Genomic DNA, 19,904 nt, shown 5'->3' on the forward strand with positions numbered 1-19,904 from the left:
AGAGTTTCGCCACATTGCGAATGATGCAATAAGCATCTATTATTAGACAATTCTGTCAGAAATTGAGATCGAGCATCTAATAATAGACCATTAGTAACGCCAGCATATTGCATCAGTCACACTGATATTTAAAACACGTCAAATAATTTTTTAAGTGTTAAAGAAAAAAATCCTGTTCATTTGTGTCACTTTAGCGAATGACGAAATCTGCATCATTATTAACAGGATGCTATTTGGCCGATGGCGCCTGTTAGTTTTACGGAACCAGAGGTCGTACGCCGCGCCTATGCGGTAGTGTAATCGGGGGGTGGGGGCCGTTAGAGCGCCCCTTTACGTCTCTGACACAGACGCGGTCACCGAAGTGTGTTCTACCATATTATTTCGGTGAGTTATTAATGTACACTCAATGTTTTCATGCGGTAGTGTAGGTAAACCCGTGTCCTGATATTTATGATCCAAGAACCGGCATTGTTTACATTTAAATAACTCATTTTTAGAAAAGAATGTCACGCGTCTAAGAACATTAATTATAATTGATAACGCGTTGGTGAAATCCTAATATATTTTGTCAGACTTTCTTCTATGCCCGCGGCAACGCGCGGGGGTCGGGTACGCTAGTATATAATAAAAGCATTTTCCTTAATTTTTTTAATGTGAGAATTATTACCTAATCCACTACCCAATGCTACAGTAGCAGCTCCACTTCACATACGCATTTGGAATGGGAGTGAGTGGGGGGGGGGGGGACTGGGCTGGGCTACCCGATGATCCCGTCTAGATCCGACTATTCATGTACCACATTTTGTAATTATCTGCACTATGGTGAGATAAAAATGTGCATACTTTATATCGATTTAAAACGTCTGTTCCGTGCCACAATTTAGGTACAGGAGTCAAGACCCGAACCCGCTACATCAAATACCCCGTGTGTGGAGGAGCCAACTGCACAGAGCTGAATGACAAACAGAACCAGACATGCGAGAACTACATCAATGTGGATTGTCTAGTACGTTCTCAGTCTCACATCTTAAGTATGATGTCAGTGTGACGTGTAAAGTATGATGTCAATGTGGATTGTCTAGTACGTTCTCAGTCTCACATCTTAAGTATGATGTCAGTGTGACGTGTAAAGTATGATGTCAGTCTCACATCTTAAGTATGATGTCAGTGTGACGTGTAAAGTATGATGTCAGTGTGACGTGTAAAGTATGATGTCAGTGTGACGTGTAAAGTATGATGTCAGTGTGACGTGTAAAGTATGATGTCAGTGTGACGTGTAAAGTATGATGTCAGTGCAAGTTATAAAGTATGATGTCAGTGTCACATCTTAAGTATGATGCCAGTGTGTGAGGTGTAAAGTATGATTTCACAGTGACGTATAAAGAAAGATGTCATTATGACGTGTAAAGTATGATGTCACAATGACATACAAAGTATAATGTCAGTCTGACATCTGTACCTGACATGCCGCAGCTTACCACCATTTTAACCCTTATAGGGTTCTGTATTTAGAATTACAACAGCCGGTCAGCCGTTTTAAGATCATCCATTTCAGACATTTTAGACACCCCCCCTCCCCACTCATAATAACCAGTCTAAGCCTACTTAACTTTGACCATGCTCAGTAAATATTTTAGAGAAAAAATGCTTTTTTTTTTTTAAAATAAAAGTTTTGAGAGGCGTGGTAGGCTGAAGTGTGACGTCATTTTGGGTGTTGAGTTTTTTAGTGAAGATGTGTGACGTTGGGGAGGGAGGGGAGGAAAAAAAAACGTTAAAAATCTTAATGTCGCCTGTGATGTGGATGACCCAGTGTGGGTATACATTCAGTGCTTTACTTACACGTTGCTACGAGTTTTTTTTAAACACGAGCAGTGTTTCTTCCATACTTTTTTCTCCCGGGTGTTGGGGGGGGGGGCGGTAGACTTTCTTGGGGGGGGGGGGGGCGGACACTGTTAAAAGTATATATTTTCTATATAAATTTCATTTCGTTTGGAGGGGGGAGGGGGGGGGCGGTAGACTTTCTTCGGGAGCCCCCCCCCCCCCCCCAAAGAGATGCCTGGAAGAAACTCTGAACACGCACTGTCGTCTTAATTTCTTTAGTTTTCATGCAGGATACGAGACTTAGGTATGTTGTAAAATGTAAGCACTGCCATGTTAAATTCAACATGTGGACGTCAACATTGACGCCCCCCCCCCCCCCCCCAGTCCACACGCGTCCACAAAAGTCGATTTTTTCGGACCCCCTTCCCCCACCGTGTCGAATTCAAAAATAGATGACCCCTTATAGGCCTCTGTATTTAGAATCAAAACATCTGGTCAAGTTAAAAGTGCCTCGTGATCTCTTATTTCAGATGGGTGCGTGGTCAGACTGGACAGATTGCAAACTAAACAACGGACAATGTGGCCAGGGTTCCAAAACCAGACAAAGGTCAATTTTAATCAACTCTAAATGCCAGGGGGTGCCGTGTGGGAACACGACAGGTATTTGGTCATCATTTACAGGTGTTTGGTCAACAGTCCCATGTATTTGGTTATTACACATCAACATAGGCGACTTGCAGCAATCGGCTTAATTTAGAAATTAAACTTTCTGTGTACCACGTAACTCTTGCATGAGAATACTCAAAACTAGTTTTATATACCCTTCCAGCGGTATTTTTTGTCCCGATTAGGCTACTTGGGAAACGATATCCGTTTCAGTTTCTCTTAGTAACCCAGTATTGGCGATGGATTTGTGCAAGTGGACGCCTTTTATCTTTCATAGACACTTAGTTTGGGAGTAAACTTTCTTCTAACTACACCATTAAAACACAATGGACAAACTATTCCCAGAAAAATCTGCAACTGAATAATTCGTAACTGACTTTTAATTTATGCACATACAAAAAATGCGCCACTACAAACCCTTTATACTGATAGCTTCATTTGTCATATTACGTGGAAAGATGTTTTATTATTATTCTACATTTTAAAATGTTGTAATTCTTTGATAACGTTTTAAAATTATCGATTAAAAATAAAAATCCCATGCTCGCTGTTGCGCCGAATTTCGTTTCGTATTTCTCTGGTCATCAATAAAAACGACCTTGTACACTTGAACGACGATATATCAAATGACGTTTAAGAACAGGAGACGCGCATTCATTCCAAAACTACAATTGAGATCGTATTTTTATATTTCAGAGACAAGCATTTGTTATGGCCCTTGTTGTAGAGCTGACTGTAGCGTTGGCGAGTGGTCAGCCTTCGGTTTCTGTTCTACGGATTGTGGCACTGGACGGAGGTCAGCACACAATTCTTGAGGATTATACTTGTTTGTAGAATCATGAAATATATTATAATAAGCGCTGTAATCAACTCTTTGTTGTGACACTGTTGCTTTCATGTCTTTGCCACCAAGTCACCCCTTTTATGTCTTCCCCACCAAGTCACCTTAGTTATGTCTTCCCCACCCAGTCACCTCTGTTATATCTTCCCCACCAAGTCACCTCTGTTATGTCTTCCCCACCAAGTCACCTCTGTTATGTCTTCCCCACCAAGTCACCTCTGTTATGTCTTCCCCACCAAGTTACCTGTTATGTCTTCCCCACCAAGTCACCTCTGTTATGTCTTCCCCACCAAGTCACCTGTTATGTCTTCCCCACCAAGTCACCTCTGTTATGTCTTCCCCACCAAGTCACCTCTGTTATGTCTTCCCCACCAAGTCACCTCTGTTATGTCTTCCCCACCAAGTCACCTCTGTTATGTCTTCCCCACCAAGTCACCTGTTATGTCTTCCCCACCAAGTCACCTCTGTTATGTCTTCCCCACCAAGTCACCTGTTATGTCTTCCCCACCAAGTCACCTCTGTTATGTCTTCCCCACCAAGTCACCTGTTATGTCTTCCCCACCAAGTCACCTGTTATGTCTTCCCCACCAAGTCACCTCTGTTATGTCTTCCCCACCAAGTCACCTGTTATGTCTTCCCCACCAAGTCACCTGTTATGTCTTCCCCACCAAGTCACCTCTGTTATGTCTTCCCCACCAAGTCACCTGTTATGTCTTCCCCACCAAGTCACCTGTTATGTTGTCCCCACCAAGTCACCTCTGTTATTTCTTCACCACCAAGTCACCTCTGTTATTTCTTCACCACCAAGTCACCTCTGTTATTTCTTCACCACCAAGTCACCTCTGTTATTTCTTCACCACCAAGTCACCTCTGTTATTTCTTCACCACCAAGTCACCTCTGTTATTTCTTCACCACCAAGTCACCTCTGTTATGTCTTCCCCACCAAGTCACCTGTTATGTCTTCCCCACCAAGTCACCTGTTATGTTGTCCCCACCAAGTCACCTCTGTTATTTCTTCACCACCAAGTCACCTCTGTTATTTCTTCACCACCAAGTCACCTCTGTTATTTCTTCACCACCAAGTCACCTCTGTTATGTCTTCACCACAAAGCCACCTCTGTTATATCTTCACCACAAAGCCACCTCTGTTATGTCTTCACCACAAAGCCACCTCTGTTATGTCTTCACCACAAAACCACCTCTGTTGTTCGTTTGTTTCAAGCAACCGCACGAGAAACATCCTGGTATCCCCTGACTGTGGAGGAACACCTTGTCCTGATGTTATAGAGTTCAAAGACTGCACCGTACAAAACACAACAGACTGTAAATTCACTGAGTGGTCACCATGGTCCAGCTGTAGCACGGACTGTGGTGTTGGTAAATCTGTTAGGTCAAGGACGCTACTGACCCCAGCCTACTGTGGAGGTCACTGTCTGGACGCGACTCTTGCAGAAGAAAAAGTCTGCAACTCTACCGCAGCAAGAAAAGATTGTCAAGTAAATCTTCTTGTATTAGCTTGTTTATAGTCTGATAAGATCAAATAAAGCACATTTGTATCATGTTGTTTAAAGTCTGATATGATCAAATAAAGAACATTTGTATCATGTTGTTTAAAGTCTGATATGATCAAATAAAGAACATTGTACTAGCTTGTTTATAGTCTGCTAAGATCAAACGAAGATCACCCCCGATAATTCACTGATTTACCCTGTGTCTGTTTGTCTGTAGGTGAGCGAGTGGAGTAGTTGGAGCACGTGCGTACGTGACTGTGAGCGTGGCGTCCAGAGATCAACCCGGAACATCACAGTACAAGATGCGTGTGGTGGGATACCATGTTCAGGACCATCATACAATTTGACGGTATGCTTTCTTTCAGGCCTGACTCTTTGTGATATTTCTACACTCTTAAATCATGCAGTTGAATGTATCTTGTAGTGAAGTAAACTATGAGAGATTGTGACAACACTACTCACGACTGGTCTTCTCTCACAGCGAACACAAACCTGCCATGAAAAATGCACCCAGCTCTGTAACCAAGGAGTTTGTAGCTGTTACCCTGGTTACAACCTGGCCACTAACGGATACAACTGCACGAGAAAAAACTGCAGCAGTGCTCCATCCATAGCATCTTGTGGCGCTGGCACAACGGTTCCGGTATCTTGCAGGGGCGTCTCTTTCAGCTCTTGCTCGGTCACAAATGTAAGTCCTGACGGGGGGGGGGGGGGGGGGGGTCTAAAACTCTAATCTACCCTAAGGATAATAAATTATCGAACGTCAGTTAATCCCTAACATTTATCTATATTTAAAAAATTAAAAATAAACTAATCAAAATTTTTATTACAAAGGTAAAAATAATGGAACCAATGATACACTTTAAAAAAAAAAAACAACCATTGATTTCTTTACACAAAACAAGCTACAAAACGTTTAATAGATTTTTAAAATAATTAGCGTATAATTGGGTGCAAATTGAATACATTGTATACTAATTAATTTAAAACATAATACGGAATGCACATAAGTCATTGATTTTACCAAAAAAGTTGCGACAGCCCATGATAATTGTAGTATAGGCAACTCTGGATCTGTTTAGTCCAAAAAGTAGTGCCCCTATTGTCTCAAGACAAGTTATCCACCCAATTTTAGCCAAACCCTCTTTACTCCCCCCCCCCCCCAGCAAGTCACGTAACACAAGACTAGACACGTTTCCTCATGGAGACCATAACAAAAAAGCACGATACTTTTTGTAGTCGCCTATTCAAATTACAATAGCCCTCGCAATGTAGATCAAAACCTTTAAGTCTTCGGTTCTTAGTTCAAATAACAACAAAAAAAAAAAAAAATTTTAAACCTGACGATCCATCGGCAAAAATATTCATCCGTTTCTTCTTACTATGCACGTAATCTGTTGTCAACATGTGCAGTGTTTCTTCCAGACTTTTTTCTCCGGGGGGGGGGGGGCGGTATAATTTTTTCGGGGGGAGGGGGGGGGGCGGCGAAGAGATGCCTGGAAGAAACTCTGAACATGTGCTTTACCACCAAATTGTATCCATCCACCCACCCATCCATCCATCCATCCATCCACCCATCTATCCATACATCCACCCACCCAACCCACCCATCCATCCATCCATCCATCCATCCATCCAACCATCCGTCCATCAAAAATAACGATTGATTATTTTAGTAGATATCATTCAAGCTTGAAAAGCAACCATTGTCGCCTGTAAGAAAAATGTTCATTCATCGATCTTTAGGGAATAACTCTCACAGTTTTGGAAAGAATTTGATGTGGTTTAGTTATCTTAGGTAGATTCGTCAAACAACTGACTTCGCAGTAAGGGAAAAATATCATTGTGATAAGGCTGTAGATGAAGACCTTGTCGGCCAGTTTTAGAACTAGGTAGAAAATAGAGTTCTTCATCACTTACAAATTATAAGTCAAATGTGATGCAGTATGCTTGAGCACTTTTGTTAGCAGAGAGGTCACATTTCATCTGTTCTACCTTTACGGTTTTTTAATAGGTTCTGCGGGGAAAAAAATGGGGCCAATATCTCTGGTTATCACATAGAACATTTATATTGCCAATCTACTACCACTGACAGTTGCAACGGAGTGCGATATCTTTTATTCAGATGCCTAGTTTTCATAAAAATTTCACAAATAATTCCCCCTCCCCCTACCAAAAATTATTTTATTTTTTGAAATAGTATTACATTCTTAATATATTGAGTTGTTTCCCTTGAGTAAGGGAGGCTATAATCAACGAAAAAAATGCCAGGTTAAATTTGCTGCAAATATCGCGAATCAATGTTTTAAATTTTTTAATAGGTAACATTTTAGAAATCCATGTCAAAATTAGATACCTTAGGCCTAAGCAATTTATTACTATTTGCACAAAAGGAATATCGAAATTGCAAAAATAACTGCAGCTACAGCCTACAGCCGTTGAACAGTCGCGTTGTGGAGTCGCTAGCAGAGAAGCAAAGAATAGTGTCCAATACTCAGAATAGTATAAATGAGACAATAGTTCACAGGACATAAGCATAGTATTGGGGTTTTTTTTTTATTTTTTAGTGAACGTTGCGCGGATCTATAGTATACACATCATTAGCACGACTGCATTTTAACCATATGAAGCAGTGAAAAAGGCAGATAAAATATCAGACTTGCGCCTAGCCAAGAAGTAATGATAGTTTATGTCAATTAAAATAGTCTAGATCCTAGATCTGGATTTTTCATGTTCTCACCATCACAGAATGAGATATGACAGATGTTACAATCTGATTGAAATTTTGTTTTTTGTCCAGTCCACCTCGTTTGGTGACAGATGCTACAGTTCCTGCTCATCAGCAGGGTGGGTTGTCAAAGGAGATCCAAAGTTTATAGAATGTCAGCAGGATGGAACCTGGACAGCTCCTAAGATCTTTTGTGGGCCTGCTAATAAAGCACCTATTAATGTAAGTTGATTATAAATTCAGTTTTCTATGTGAATTTCTTCTTGACAAAAATTGTTTGATCCTGTTCTATGACTAGATCTATTAAATTGTTGAGTTTAACTATTGATTATTTTATATAATAAATATAGAAGGCCTATATTTTCTATTAATGGTAATTTATGTTTTGCTAATTTGATTTAATACTTTTGTAATTAGCATTTGTAATTGATTACAGATAAGCCTGAACAGCACAGATGTGTCAGAACTTTTACTTCCTGGCCAGTGTTTTGGTAAACTGACAACTACCTCAGATAATGAAGCCTGGGACAAACACACATACTCTGTAGTGGCTGATCCTGCTGGGGTTTTAAAAGTCAACAATGACACGCTCTGTGTAAAGACCAAGTTGGATTATGAAACTTCACAATATAGACAGTAAGTGACACTTTTTTTCCTCCCTAATTGTGACCAGAACTAATTATTTAGGACTACTGTATTGATGTCACATAGGTAATAACTAATAGTCAAAATATTCAGCATTTCACTAAGTAAAGGTAATGACTACCACTTACGGCTAAATATTCAAGTTTCATGTTGACCTTACACATGCATTCAAGACAATAATATATTTCAGATTTTGTTGTAAATCATAAGTTTTATGTTTATAATAAGCCATTTGTAAAGGGACTAAAGATTCTGATCCAATTATTCAACCTAGAGATCTTATGTGGATGCAGTACTATGAGATTTTAAAAATCTACAGCTTTAGCTAATACTAAACTTATAGAAGGTTAAGAACAAATTTAGTACAAAAACAACTAGCCTTAGATGTTTAAATAGTTCATGTTGACCCATCATTTATCAAGCCTGAAATGTATATGTAATTTAGAACAATAATTTTATCAATTTTTCACGAAGAACAGTGAAATTAAAATACAGTAAATGGAAATTATAATGGGGAAAAAATATTTTTAAAAATATATTAATCTAGTGTATTTATTTATTTTATGGCTCAATCAGTGTAATATTATTAGTGTTGTTAAAACTTAATAAATCAGATTAGGCTTTAAAGATCTTTTGCACCACAAGTTTAAATGTAGATCTATGTTCAGCAAATTTTTTTACATATATTACGTATATAACTCACATTAAAAAACTTTTAAAAGATGATTAAAATTTTAAAATGTTTAATATTTTCAGATGGTCAGCAACAATACAAACAACAGATTTAGATGGACTTTACCTGGATAAAGCTTTTAACTTTACACTTCTCAATATGAATGACCCTCCCAGATCAGCCGTAGTAGGTCTCACACATTTATCTTATTTAAGGATATTAAACACACATTTACATGCATATTGAATTTAACTTTTTTCTCTGCTTCCAGTTGTCTCCAAATAGCATCCCTGAAAACAGTCCGAAGGGAACATTTATAGGATGCTTTACTCTATTTGATGATGATGTGGGGCAAAATTTAACAGTTTTTTTGCTTACAAATAAGAAACTACTAGAGTTGTACAGAAATCAGTCACAATACTGCATAAAGGTATACTTTTTATTTTACTAAAAAGCTATTTATTATTGTATTAAGAGTCTTAAAATCTTAAAATGGATGTTAAAGCAAGCGTAAGTAAGTCACTAAAAATAACACACAAAAATAACCCCTACACATTTCATTTTGCACAAACACCACATGCCAACCATGAACATTGATTCCAACAACTCCCCAACTCCTAGACTCCTCTCTGAAAACACCCTTGTGTCATATGAAAAAAAATTGAATGTATAATTATATCCATTGCTTTATATCTGTTATCTGGAAAACACAATAAAATATATTTCATTCAGTTTCTTCCTGCCCCTTGCCCACCTTCTCCCTGCATCCACCTCTCTTGCTCTCTCTCTCTAATCCCCTCTACTGATCCCCACACACCTCTTTTTATGAATACTGTAATGCACCCCCCCCCTTAACAAACATACTTTACTTCTTATGTCAAAACAATTGTTTCTTTATATATATATATATATATATATATATATATATATATATATATATATATATATATATATATAACGTTGTGAGATTTTTTTTATTATAGGTTTTAGCCGAGTCAAGTCCAAACTGTTCGGTTCAGGGTGGTAAATTATGTGCTATAAACTATGAGGTTCAGAGTCAGATTTATTTTGCCATAATGGTACAAGATGATGGTAAACCATCAGCGTTCACCTACTTTGACATAGCTTTGAATGTCATTGATGTCAACGAGCCAATTACTGGCATAAATGCCACATCAGAATACTTACCAGAAAATGTTGACCCAGGTAACTATAAATCAATGTTTATTTTTAAAAATATATCACATTTTGAAAAATAAAATTTGGGATGACTAGCACTTAAACACTTATATTGAAAAATTAAGTTTGTTTTGATCACATCATCACAGGCAAGCCGTTGGTTGATCTGATTGGCATTGATGAAGATAAAAATGCAGTGACAAAATTTGAAATCCTGGATGATCCGTCTGGTTTTTTCCGCATAAATAATAAGTCTCTAGTGTCAAATGTAGTGCTGGATTATGAAAAAAATACTACAGTGAAATATAGTATTTTATTCAGAGGAACTGATATGATAGCACCAACATCTGCTGTAAGTCTAATGAAACTATTATGTAATTATAACTAACTTATAAATATTTTATCAGTTTGAAAAAAAAAACTTTTTGTTTTGTTTTTTGGATAGCTTTGTTCACCAAAAACTTGATTTTATGGCCTAGAAATTTGTTTGATAAAGTACATCTTTTTCTTTGGACATGATATAAAAAGTGTTGAATTGTGAGAAGAGTGCTCCTTTAAATAGACTTTAGGCAATGCTATTAACTGAAGATTCTCTACATTTAGAATCATAAGTTTTGGACCATTCTATGAATAATCCCATGTTCTGATTGTTAATTACTATTGCACCCTCATAACATTAGCCTCAATGATATATTATAATATAATAATAATATATAATAATATATATAATAATATAAAATTTGGATTAAAAATAAATTCTAAACCTTTGATTAAAAGCCTATTTCCTCACTGAATAATTTTGTCAAGTGTACAGGTAACAGAGAAGACTAATAATTAGGCTACTTCACAAACAGATTTAGGTATCCATACAGACATTTGTTTCTAAGTATAAAACATGTGTCTCCTCTAGCAAGCAACATATTTTATATTAATAAACAGGTGGATGTGACCCTAAACTTCAGGGTAGCTGATATCAATGAATTTCCAAATAGCCTGCAACTAACATCAGCTAATTCTTTACTGGCATACCCAACAAACCAACCCCAAGTTAAGGAAAACATACCAGGTAACAGGTGGCATAAACATTGCTGTGGTTACAATTTATCTCCCCATATATGTACCTTTTTACTCTTTGTTTTGTATAATTATTTAGCAAACAACAAAGTGTCACCTATTTCTGTAAAGGAATATAATACATTATATATTAGATTAAAAAACTAAGTAACAAACATTTCTTACATTTTAATTGTTTTATGTAGTAATTTGATATAGACATGTATAATTTTCAATTAAAATTAAATTTTTAAAATACATAAATAAGTCAAATGAGTTGTAACGAGTGTTAAAAAATATATTTCCAGCTGTTGTTGTGGGCACTTTGTCTGCTATTGATCCAGATTATGGGGACTCTTTGACATTTTCTGTAAATAATGATAAACTGAGGATCATCAATACAAAATGTACAAGTATACCAGTATGTGTCAATGTTATCATAGTGCCACATTAGCTTTGAATAGATTAACATAATTTTACTTTACAATATCATTTTCTAATTTTTTTCTTACAATTGTTTTTAAGCCATACCAGTACAACTATTGCACTGCAAGTTTAGTCAATTTTGGTGGCTTCAACTATGAGGAGGCACCTTTTGTTGTGATTAAAATAACAGCCCAGGATAAAAGTCTTCATCAAGCGCAACTGAATGTCAACATTACAATACTTGACATGGATGATACACCAACTGTGAGTAGAAACTGACAATAAATTACTATATGGCCTTAATAACTTTTTTTGTAAAAAATAAAATATTTTAGTTCTTATCATTTGATTTTGACCAAAACAAAAAATATGCAATAGCTTCATGGGGAAAATGCATAGGTGCAATGCTTCTGATCAGTTTCAAATTATTCAAAATGAGGTGCAATATTAAGTTTGTATTTTTTGAACACTTTAAAATGGAGAAACTTATTTGTTTTAAATAATTTTATTTAAGTTTCTATAGTATAAATCTCATAATTTCTAAAACATCTAAATGCTGCCAGTTTTTCCCCCATTCTTATGAGAACTGTTGTTTCCCTCCTTTTGAGGCAAACAAAATAAAATCTATTTACATCAACAGGATATTTTGGTCAATGGAGACAAAACAAATGTAATCAATGTCCCAGAGAACAGCAAAAACTCTTTAGTAGCAGATCTCAAAACTGTTGATGAAGATTTCCTAGACAAACAAGTTTATTTCCTCTCTGGTTCTGCTTCAAGTCAGTTCAAAATTATTAACAGCTCACTCTATGTAAGTTTACCTTCTTTGTAAAATTAATTATTTTAAAAATGTGATTAAATTAATTTTTAACAAATCATCACTACAAGAGGTGTATAGTATAGAACTCCATGTTTGTTTGAAAGAGTGGCACATTGTTCTTATGGCTGTTTGCTACTAGACATTAAGTTATTATAGAAGCAAATTTACAATAGCTTTCCTCCAGCATCCTTTTGATTTATATATATATTTATATATATATATATATATATATATATATATATATATATATATATATATATATATATATATATTTATATTTATATATTTATATATATAAACACACACAGATATACAGATATATGTGTGTATAAATGCATATTTTAATAAATATGTTATGCAAAAATGTTTTTTCTTCTAAATTAACATTTAATGCTTACACATCTATCTTTTTGCCTTGTAAAAGTCTAGGTGAGATGATCAAGTATTGTTGATGATAAGAATTTGTTTTTATATTCTTCCTTTTCAATAGACAACAGATGCTTCAAATGTGAACTATGAAACATCTGAGCTTCTCCTGTTGACTATCACATCAGTGACAGCTGGTCAGTCAAGTAGTTCTGTGGCTAAGACATTTACTGTAAATATAACAGATGTCAATGAAGCACCTACAAACATAGTTTTCTCAAGTACTACTGTATGTTCATGAGTTTTGTACAATTTTACTAGTTCTAGTTTAGTTAAAACATAATGTTAAGTTCCCCTTTCCAAACTTGACAGTCTATGGGGCAAGTGATATAGAGTTCACCTGTTTTTGTGACCTCAGCAGATGAAGGGATAGTGTGGTCAGCACTATGCCTAGCCACCTTTACTTTTCCTATCATAAGTTAGGTACCCATCAGAGCTGGGTGGACTCAGGGAAAGTCTACTGACTTGAATCTGGATTTCAAACTTGAGACTTATGGGTTAACAGTCTAGCTCTCTACCACTAGGCCACTCCATCCTTCAAAGTGTATAAATTATATTATTAATTCTTTTTAAATATTGACATTTATTTCTTTATCGATTATTATTATAAATTGAATAATTTTAAATGTTGATAATTGTCTAATTGAAAAGTAAATTTAAAAAAAAATATATCTAAAACTGCCTTCAGGTACCTGAAAACAGCCCAGATGGAACATTGGTATCAACGCTTTCAACAGATGATCCCGATAATGTAAACGATAAAGGTCATCAAGAGTTTACGTATGAGTTGTTAGATAATGCTCAGTCAAGATTTGCCATCAAAGGCAGTGGACTTGTTGTCAAAACCTCCACACAATTGTGTGGACAAACTGTAGGTTTTTACTCTTTTTCAATTTTAAAATAACTTTTTAACTTTTAGCCTCCAATGATATAAGTGAATGGAAGAAACAAATACCTGTCTTATTTGTTTAACAAATATATTTGAATGTGTATGTTAACAGTATTTTTAATGTACTAATAAAAGTAAAAATATAAATATAATTATCTCTAGCTACTATAATAAAAATATTGGTTGTTCAAGACATATATGCTATACCTTTAGTGACCAATGCATTTACTATAATTGCTAAAAAATAAAGGTTTTTTTCTTATTTCAGTGTATTTAAAAGCTTAAAACAAAAACCTAGAAATTGTAGGCATTATTTCATATTTATTTAATGTCCAGATCTGTAGCTTGGATTATGAACTTCAAAAGGATCTTCTAATAGTTGTGAAGGTGACAGATAATGGATCACCACCACTGAGCATGAATGTTTCAAAGATTATATCACTCACAGATGTCAATGATGCACCTTACAATATTCAACTTAATACTTATCAGATTTATGAAAATAAGCCCAAAGGAACTATAATTGGTAATCACTTTCACTATGCAATTATATAACAAATTAAAATTATCTGATAGCTTTTGTTAAATGTGTAGGCTTTTATTCCAAGCCTCAAGTGCCATTTCATAATTGAATATTTTTATATTAAAAGGGACATTTTCTGCATCTGACCAAGACAAGAACAGTGTACTGACCTTCACCTTGCTGAACCAAACCCAAACATTTTCTGTAGAGAACTCTATTCAGCTGGTCCAGTTGTCCAGTCTGGACTATGAAGCACAAAAGGTTTATTACATACAGGTTCAGGTCACAGACAATGGCAATCCTGTTGCTTCTGTGAGTAGAAACTCATTGCAAACTTGGATTTTTAAATGCCAAATGTAAATTGTATAACATTTCAAATATTATAAAAATAGTGCTTCTGTGAGTAGAAACTCATTGCAAACTTGGATTTTTAAATGCCAAATGTAAATTGTATAACATTTCAAATATTATAAAAGTATTCCTTTAATACACATTAGTCTACTTTTTTATGTGTTCCATAGGCTGTTGATACAGAAATAATACAAGTTTTAAATGTAAATGAAGCTCCAAGTTTCTTTGGACCAGCATCTCTGTCTGTTGATGAGAATATGGCAATGGGAACTGTTGTGGGAATTATCACTATCCTTGATCCTGACAATGATGATTCTGTTGAGATAACTCTAAAAGATTACACAAGTATTTTCCTAATAGGAAATAAACAAACTTCAACCAAGGTAATATTTCATTGTTAAGAGAAAAAATGAAAATATTAAAGTCCAATCCTTAATTGCTATAAATGTTTTTCAAATATTGATATATTATTATATAGCTAGGTTTTCCACACATGTTGTTTGATGCTTTGGGTAGCAAACTGGAGAAAACTTGATTGTAGCCAGCTCATGCTTACATATTTTAACCATGTTGTTTGATGGTGAATGGCATTGATGCGAAAATTAAAAGAGAAGTAGAATTTGAGTGTAGTCATTAGAAGAATGACCACTTGAATAGGTCAGGATTGTACAGCCACCTATATCAAACTGATAAAATTCACATTGTATATTACTGAATCATGAAAGAGATAGTTCAATAATATTTTGATACAAATTGACATATGTTGTAACTTTTTGCTGTTTATTATTTAAAAATAATTTGTATGTGTTCATGTTACAGGAAGGGGGTGGAACTTTGGTTACCTGTAGTTTAACCACTGGTGAAATTCTTGATTATGAAATTAAATCAGAGTACAGTGTTGGTATAAACTTTGTTGATAAGCAGGGCTTACAGAATGTTTATGTGTTAAAAATCCTTGTCAAAGATACAAATGATGAACCACGGGTAGGCCTATAAATATTTTAATTTCTCTTTTTTTTTTCACCAGTCTCTCATTTTACTGATAGGGTATTTTTTTTACTTTAAAGATGTTTTTAGCTATAAAAGTAATAGTAAGGAAGATATTATTCAAATATCATACTTAAGTTTGCTTATTCTTTTATAAAAACCTGTTTACACAACAGTGTAATTATTTTATTTAATGGTAAAAAAATTTTTAACTTACAACACGTATTTAATGTTATTCATAGTCTGATGTCTATTTTCTGGCTTTTCTTTTTTTAGGATATTCTTTTTAATAAAATGGCAACATGGCAATTGTTCATTCAAGAAAATGAAATAGCAACATTAGCTGTGATGTCCACCTTAGATCAAGATGCATCTCAATCTTATTTTTATACAATAGTTAGTCAGCCCAATGACAATTTCTTCATATCTGGGAGTGATTTGATGGTACTACTTTTTAGTATTGTTTATTAATTTTAGTTTTTAGTTTGTTTAAATGTATCACAATATAATTAAAATTTAACTCTGTATGATCATATTTATGTATCTTGTCACAAGTAGGCCTATGTTAATAGTGACTAGATTGGTTAGCAGAAGAATGAGGCAGGTGAGGCTTTAAAAATAAGCAGACTGAACCCAGAGTAGGAGGCTACCTTAGACTGCTAGATCTAGTTTTTGTTGGTGGAGAGAGCATTAACCCCTGTCATGCACAGGGGCTATAAGCAATGGTGAATCTTTTCATTGAGAGAGAACTTGGCCTCTATGTATACCCTTTTCTTATCCCCTAGATATTCTAGTACCACAACACGCCCAAGTCTATAAACTAAGAAATTGTCTCCTGTGATAGTAACAACCCAACCCTGGCCAATGGTCAGCTTTAAGACTAACATTGTAATGTCAAAACTGTTAGTTTCTTTAAAATGAGCATCTAATGACCAACCCTCTCTCTGCCATGAGCCATCACATTATCTCTAACAAATGGCTACTAATGTGTGTCCCCCCCCCTCCCCATTTTGTGGGATCTTACACTTATATATTTAATATTATAACCTCTTAACTGAAATGGCACTCAAGTTCTCATATTTAAATGGAAGTAGAAAATTCCACTTACCAGTTACTGGAAATCACTTAAAGTTGATAGAACCACCATTCTATTATATGAACTTTTGCCCAACTTTCTGAAACTGTGCTCATGTCATCAATATTTTTGAAAGTGGAAAAAGAGTTAGCTATCATTTTTGGATGTCGGAAGACAATTAAAAAGTAAAAAAAAAACTAAGCATTAGATCTGATAGACTACTTATATGTGAAATATAGTCTATCTGAAACAATACTCCTTGTATCATTTTCACATGGAAATATAGTGAAGTACTTCTGTGTACTGGAAGAAATCACTTAAACATTCAAACAAAACTGTTTACACAATCCTATACTTTTTGTAAAATTTTTGCCCTACTAACTGAAATGGTATTCAATTTTTCAGTTTTTGAGAAACTGGAAATAGAGTAATTACCACTTACAGTTATCAGAAATGGTTCAGAAGTTGATAAAAAACCTATCAATAGGATCTAATACATATGAATGAAATTTGATCCACCCAACTAAAATGGTAGACAAGTTATTGTGTTCAGACACACTCACAGACAGAAACAAAATTGTGAAAATGAGTTGTTCCTCATGTCAAACATTAAAATTTGTCAAAACAATTTTTGCACGATTTTTATATTTTCTCTATACTCTGTATATGAAACTAGCAAGCAAAAGCAAAAAAGTTTCTCCAATACTGTTATGAAGAGCAACATATATTTCTTTGTTGACAACGGCATACTTTAAACTTATAGGTGAAAACACCACTTGATTATGAAAAAAGTCAGTCAGTTGTCATCACACTGGAAGTATCTGATAGTGGGATTCCACCTAAAAAATTACGCAAATCCATTACAGTAAATGTGGTCAATGTGAATGAACCACCATCAGTATTAATGCTATCAAACAACCAGGTAATTAAATATGTCACACTGTTTTTGAATTACTTTTATTTATGTTTTAATTACTTTTTGTACAAAATTATGTATCATAATTTTTATAATATATAATTTCCCTTTCTATGAAACAAAAAATTGCTTCACTAATTCATGTGGTATTCCCAATAAATAGATATTAGAAAACAGTCTGAATGCTACAACAGTGGGAATGCTTCAGGCCACAGACCCAGATAGCACCAATTTTGTGTTTACTTTGATAGACAATGCTGCAGGCAAGTTTGCCATACTGGGAGATACACTTATTGTAAGTCTTTTGCTAGAAACATCATAAATAAAGGCAAACATCAAATTTTATTTTTGCATACTTAATTACCCTAATTGTAAATAGAAGCATGAATTTTAATGATTAAGTATTAATATCTTTTTATTAATGTCAGTGTTACACAAACTTCTAGGTACTAGCCTCCAGCCAATGCGCGACACAAGATAAAGCATGCTCATTAAATTTTGAGCAAACTAGTACCTATACTGTCAGTGTTATGGTCACTGATAATGGGTTTCCTAATGCAAGTGCTACTTTTGATCAAAAGATTCAAGTACTAGATGCTAATGATAGCCCTTACAATTTAATTCTAAGTGGTAACTTTTCTCTTATTTTCAAATGTTATTTTCTAGAATTTATTGTTCATAAATTTATATCAAACTACTTATTATTAAATTAGAAGATTTTAAAATTAAAATGCTGTTAATGCTAAGTATAAATATTGTATATCCTATATTATCATACACATGAATTTATATAAGTTATTCTTATGAAATGTTTTTTAAAAATAACTTTTGATTAGACATTTAATGATCAACTATTTTCAAACGTTGTGTTGTTGATGCAATAGAAGTTTTTACAGTAACAATCTGTATTGACTCAAGAAAAGTATGAGCAGCTTTTTTTAAATTTTCAATATAATAATATACTTTTCTCTACGTTTGTCTCTCAGATAACAGAGTAGAAGATCTAAGTAAAAAAGATACTCTAATAGGAAATTTGTCAGTCAGTGATGAAGACAAAATGCAGCTACACATATTTACACTTAAGGACTATACAGAAGGATTGTTTATCATAAAAAACCAAAGTCTGTATAAAGCTAGTGACGATCGCCTTAATCTCAACAATGTTTATTCATTGACAGTTGTGGCACAAGACAATGGAAACCCAGTTAAATCTGTAAGCTCTCAACTACATAATTTCATAATCAAATGGGAAAGAGATTTAGCTTTTCCAGTACTCTTGTATGAGATTCATTGAACCTTTTCAACCTTTTTTTTTAACATTGCAATATACTGAATCCTTATGAATGTATATCCCTGCATAGGTCAGTTACCATTTAAAGGGACATAACCATAAAAATGTATATGAAGTTATCTCACTGGATAAAAGGCCCTGTGGTCCACAAATTCAAATGCTTTTTATCTGTTTTGATTTGAGCAAAAAGTAACCATCTGGGGTATCAGAGTAGATTGATTTTCACAGGAGACTCAGTCAAACCAGAGCCCTCAGAACAAGCTGTCTTGTGCAGAATTACTTAAGCTTCTAAGTTGTTGACAAGTAGAAGTGATCTATAGCAGCGGAAGTATAGACCTTGTGAAGGGCTATATTTCACATCAGTTACACCATTGACATTGCCATTATTGTTGTTGTCATCATCATCATTGTCATTTTTGTTGACATCTTTAAACAATGTTGTAATCTATCAGATTACAATATTTGGGGTGGCTATGTTCAGCTGCACACAATAAAGTGTGTTTATCACTGGCTACACAACAAAAAATGTGTTCTGTTGATATTCTCTCAGGATCAGCCACTAAGTCCCCTAAACCCCAATGGGCCACCATCACTAACATGTAACAGTGAGGCAGTGTTACATGACATCCACTTAAAGGAAGATATTTTAAATTGGGTCTCCCTAACTAGCAATTAAATAATTTGAAATGTATTTCCTCAACCCAATTTTTCCTTCACAGGTGGAGCAAACTTTTTATTTAAGCATTATTGGTGTAAGTGAAGCCCCACAGAATCTGACGGCAACAGCACAGGGTAAAGCCATTCAAACTGATCCTTCCACTATCAGCATTCCTGAAAACTATCTTGTGAATAGTTCTATTGCCAACATTCAAGCAGTAGATAATGATTTGGATCAGCTCATTGTTTTTTCATTACTTGTTGATGAAAGTGGTCAGTTCATCATTTCCAAAGATGCAGTCTGTAATAAGGTGATTCATTACTTATTAATAAATGTAAAAACATTTTTAAGTATGATATATATTAGTTAAAGCTTCTGTAAATACAAATGAATACTAATTTCATAGTTATGTTAAATGTAAATC

General features: G+C 34.7%; 1 protein-coding gene across 1 annotated transcript in view; it reads left to right on the plus strand.

Moving 5' to 3' along the window:
* Positions 1-19,904, plus strand: part of LOC131944494 (protocadherin Fat 4) — a 52,972-nt gene that overhangs the window by 7,257 nt on the left and 25,811 nt on the right. The window contains exons 4-31 of the mRNA XM_059305162.1: positions 885-1,006; positions 2,352-2,481; positions 3,184-3,283; positions 4,552-4,825; positions 5,058-5,189; positions 5,322-5,528; positions 7,641-7,790; positions 8,005-8,204; positions 8,970-9,072; positions 9,158-9,316; positions 9,870-10,092; positions 10,215-10,417; positions 11,005-11,131; positions 11,427-11,539; positions 11,644-11,808; positions 12,185-12,355; positions 12,855-13,019; positions 13,479-13,661; positions 14,016-14,205; positions 14,330-14,514; positions 14,724-14,936; positions 15,373-15,537; positions 15,817-15,984; positions 17,379-17,537; positions 17,695-17,826; positions 17,978-18,161; positions 18,518-18,744; positions 19,542-19,790. Of these exons, the coding sequence (XP_059161145.1) occupies positions 885-1,006; positions 2,352-2,481; positions 3,184-3,283; positions 4,552-4,825; positions 5,058-5,189; positions 5,322-5,528; positions 7,641-7,790; positions 8,005-8,204; positions 8,970-9,072; positions 9,158-9,316; positions 9,870-10,092; positions 10,215-10,417; positions 11,005-11,131; positions 11,427-11,539; positions 11,644-11,808; positions 12,185-12,355; positions 12,855-13,019; positions 13,479-13,661; positions 14,016-14,205; positions 14,330-14,514; positions 14,724-14,936; positions 15,373-15,537; positions 15,817-15,984; positions 17,379-17,537; positions 17,695-17,826; positions 17,978-18,161; positions 18,518-18,744; positions 19,542-19,790 (4,799 nt within the window). The remainder of the gene's footprint in view (positions 1-884; positions 1,007-2,351; positions 2,482-3,183; positions 3,284-4,551; positions 4,826-5,057; positions 5,190-5,321; positions 5,529-7,640; positions 7,791-8,004; positions 8,205-8,969; positions 9,073-9,157; positions 9,317-9,869; positions 10,093-10,214; positions 10,418-11,004; positions 11,132-11,426; positions 11,540-11,643; positions 11,809-12,184; positions 12,356-12,854; positions 13,020-13,478; positions 13,662-14,015; positions 14,206-14,329; positions 14,515-14,723; positions 14,937-15,372; positions 15,538-15,816; positions 15,985-17,378; positions 17,538-17,694; positions 17,827-17,977; positions 18,162-18,517; positions 18,745-19,541; positions 19,791-19,904) is intronic.

The sequence above is a fragment of the Physella acuta genome, unplaced genomic scaffold, assembly GCF_028476545.2.
Source record: "Physella acuta isolate Inbredline_101_S28 unplaced genomic scaffold, ASM2847654v3 ptg000494l, whole genome shotgun sequence".
NCBI classification, from domain to species: Eukaryota; Metazoa; Mollusca; class Gastropoda; family Physidae; genus Physella; species Physella acuta.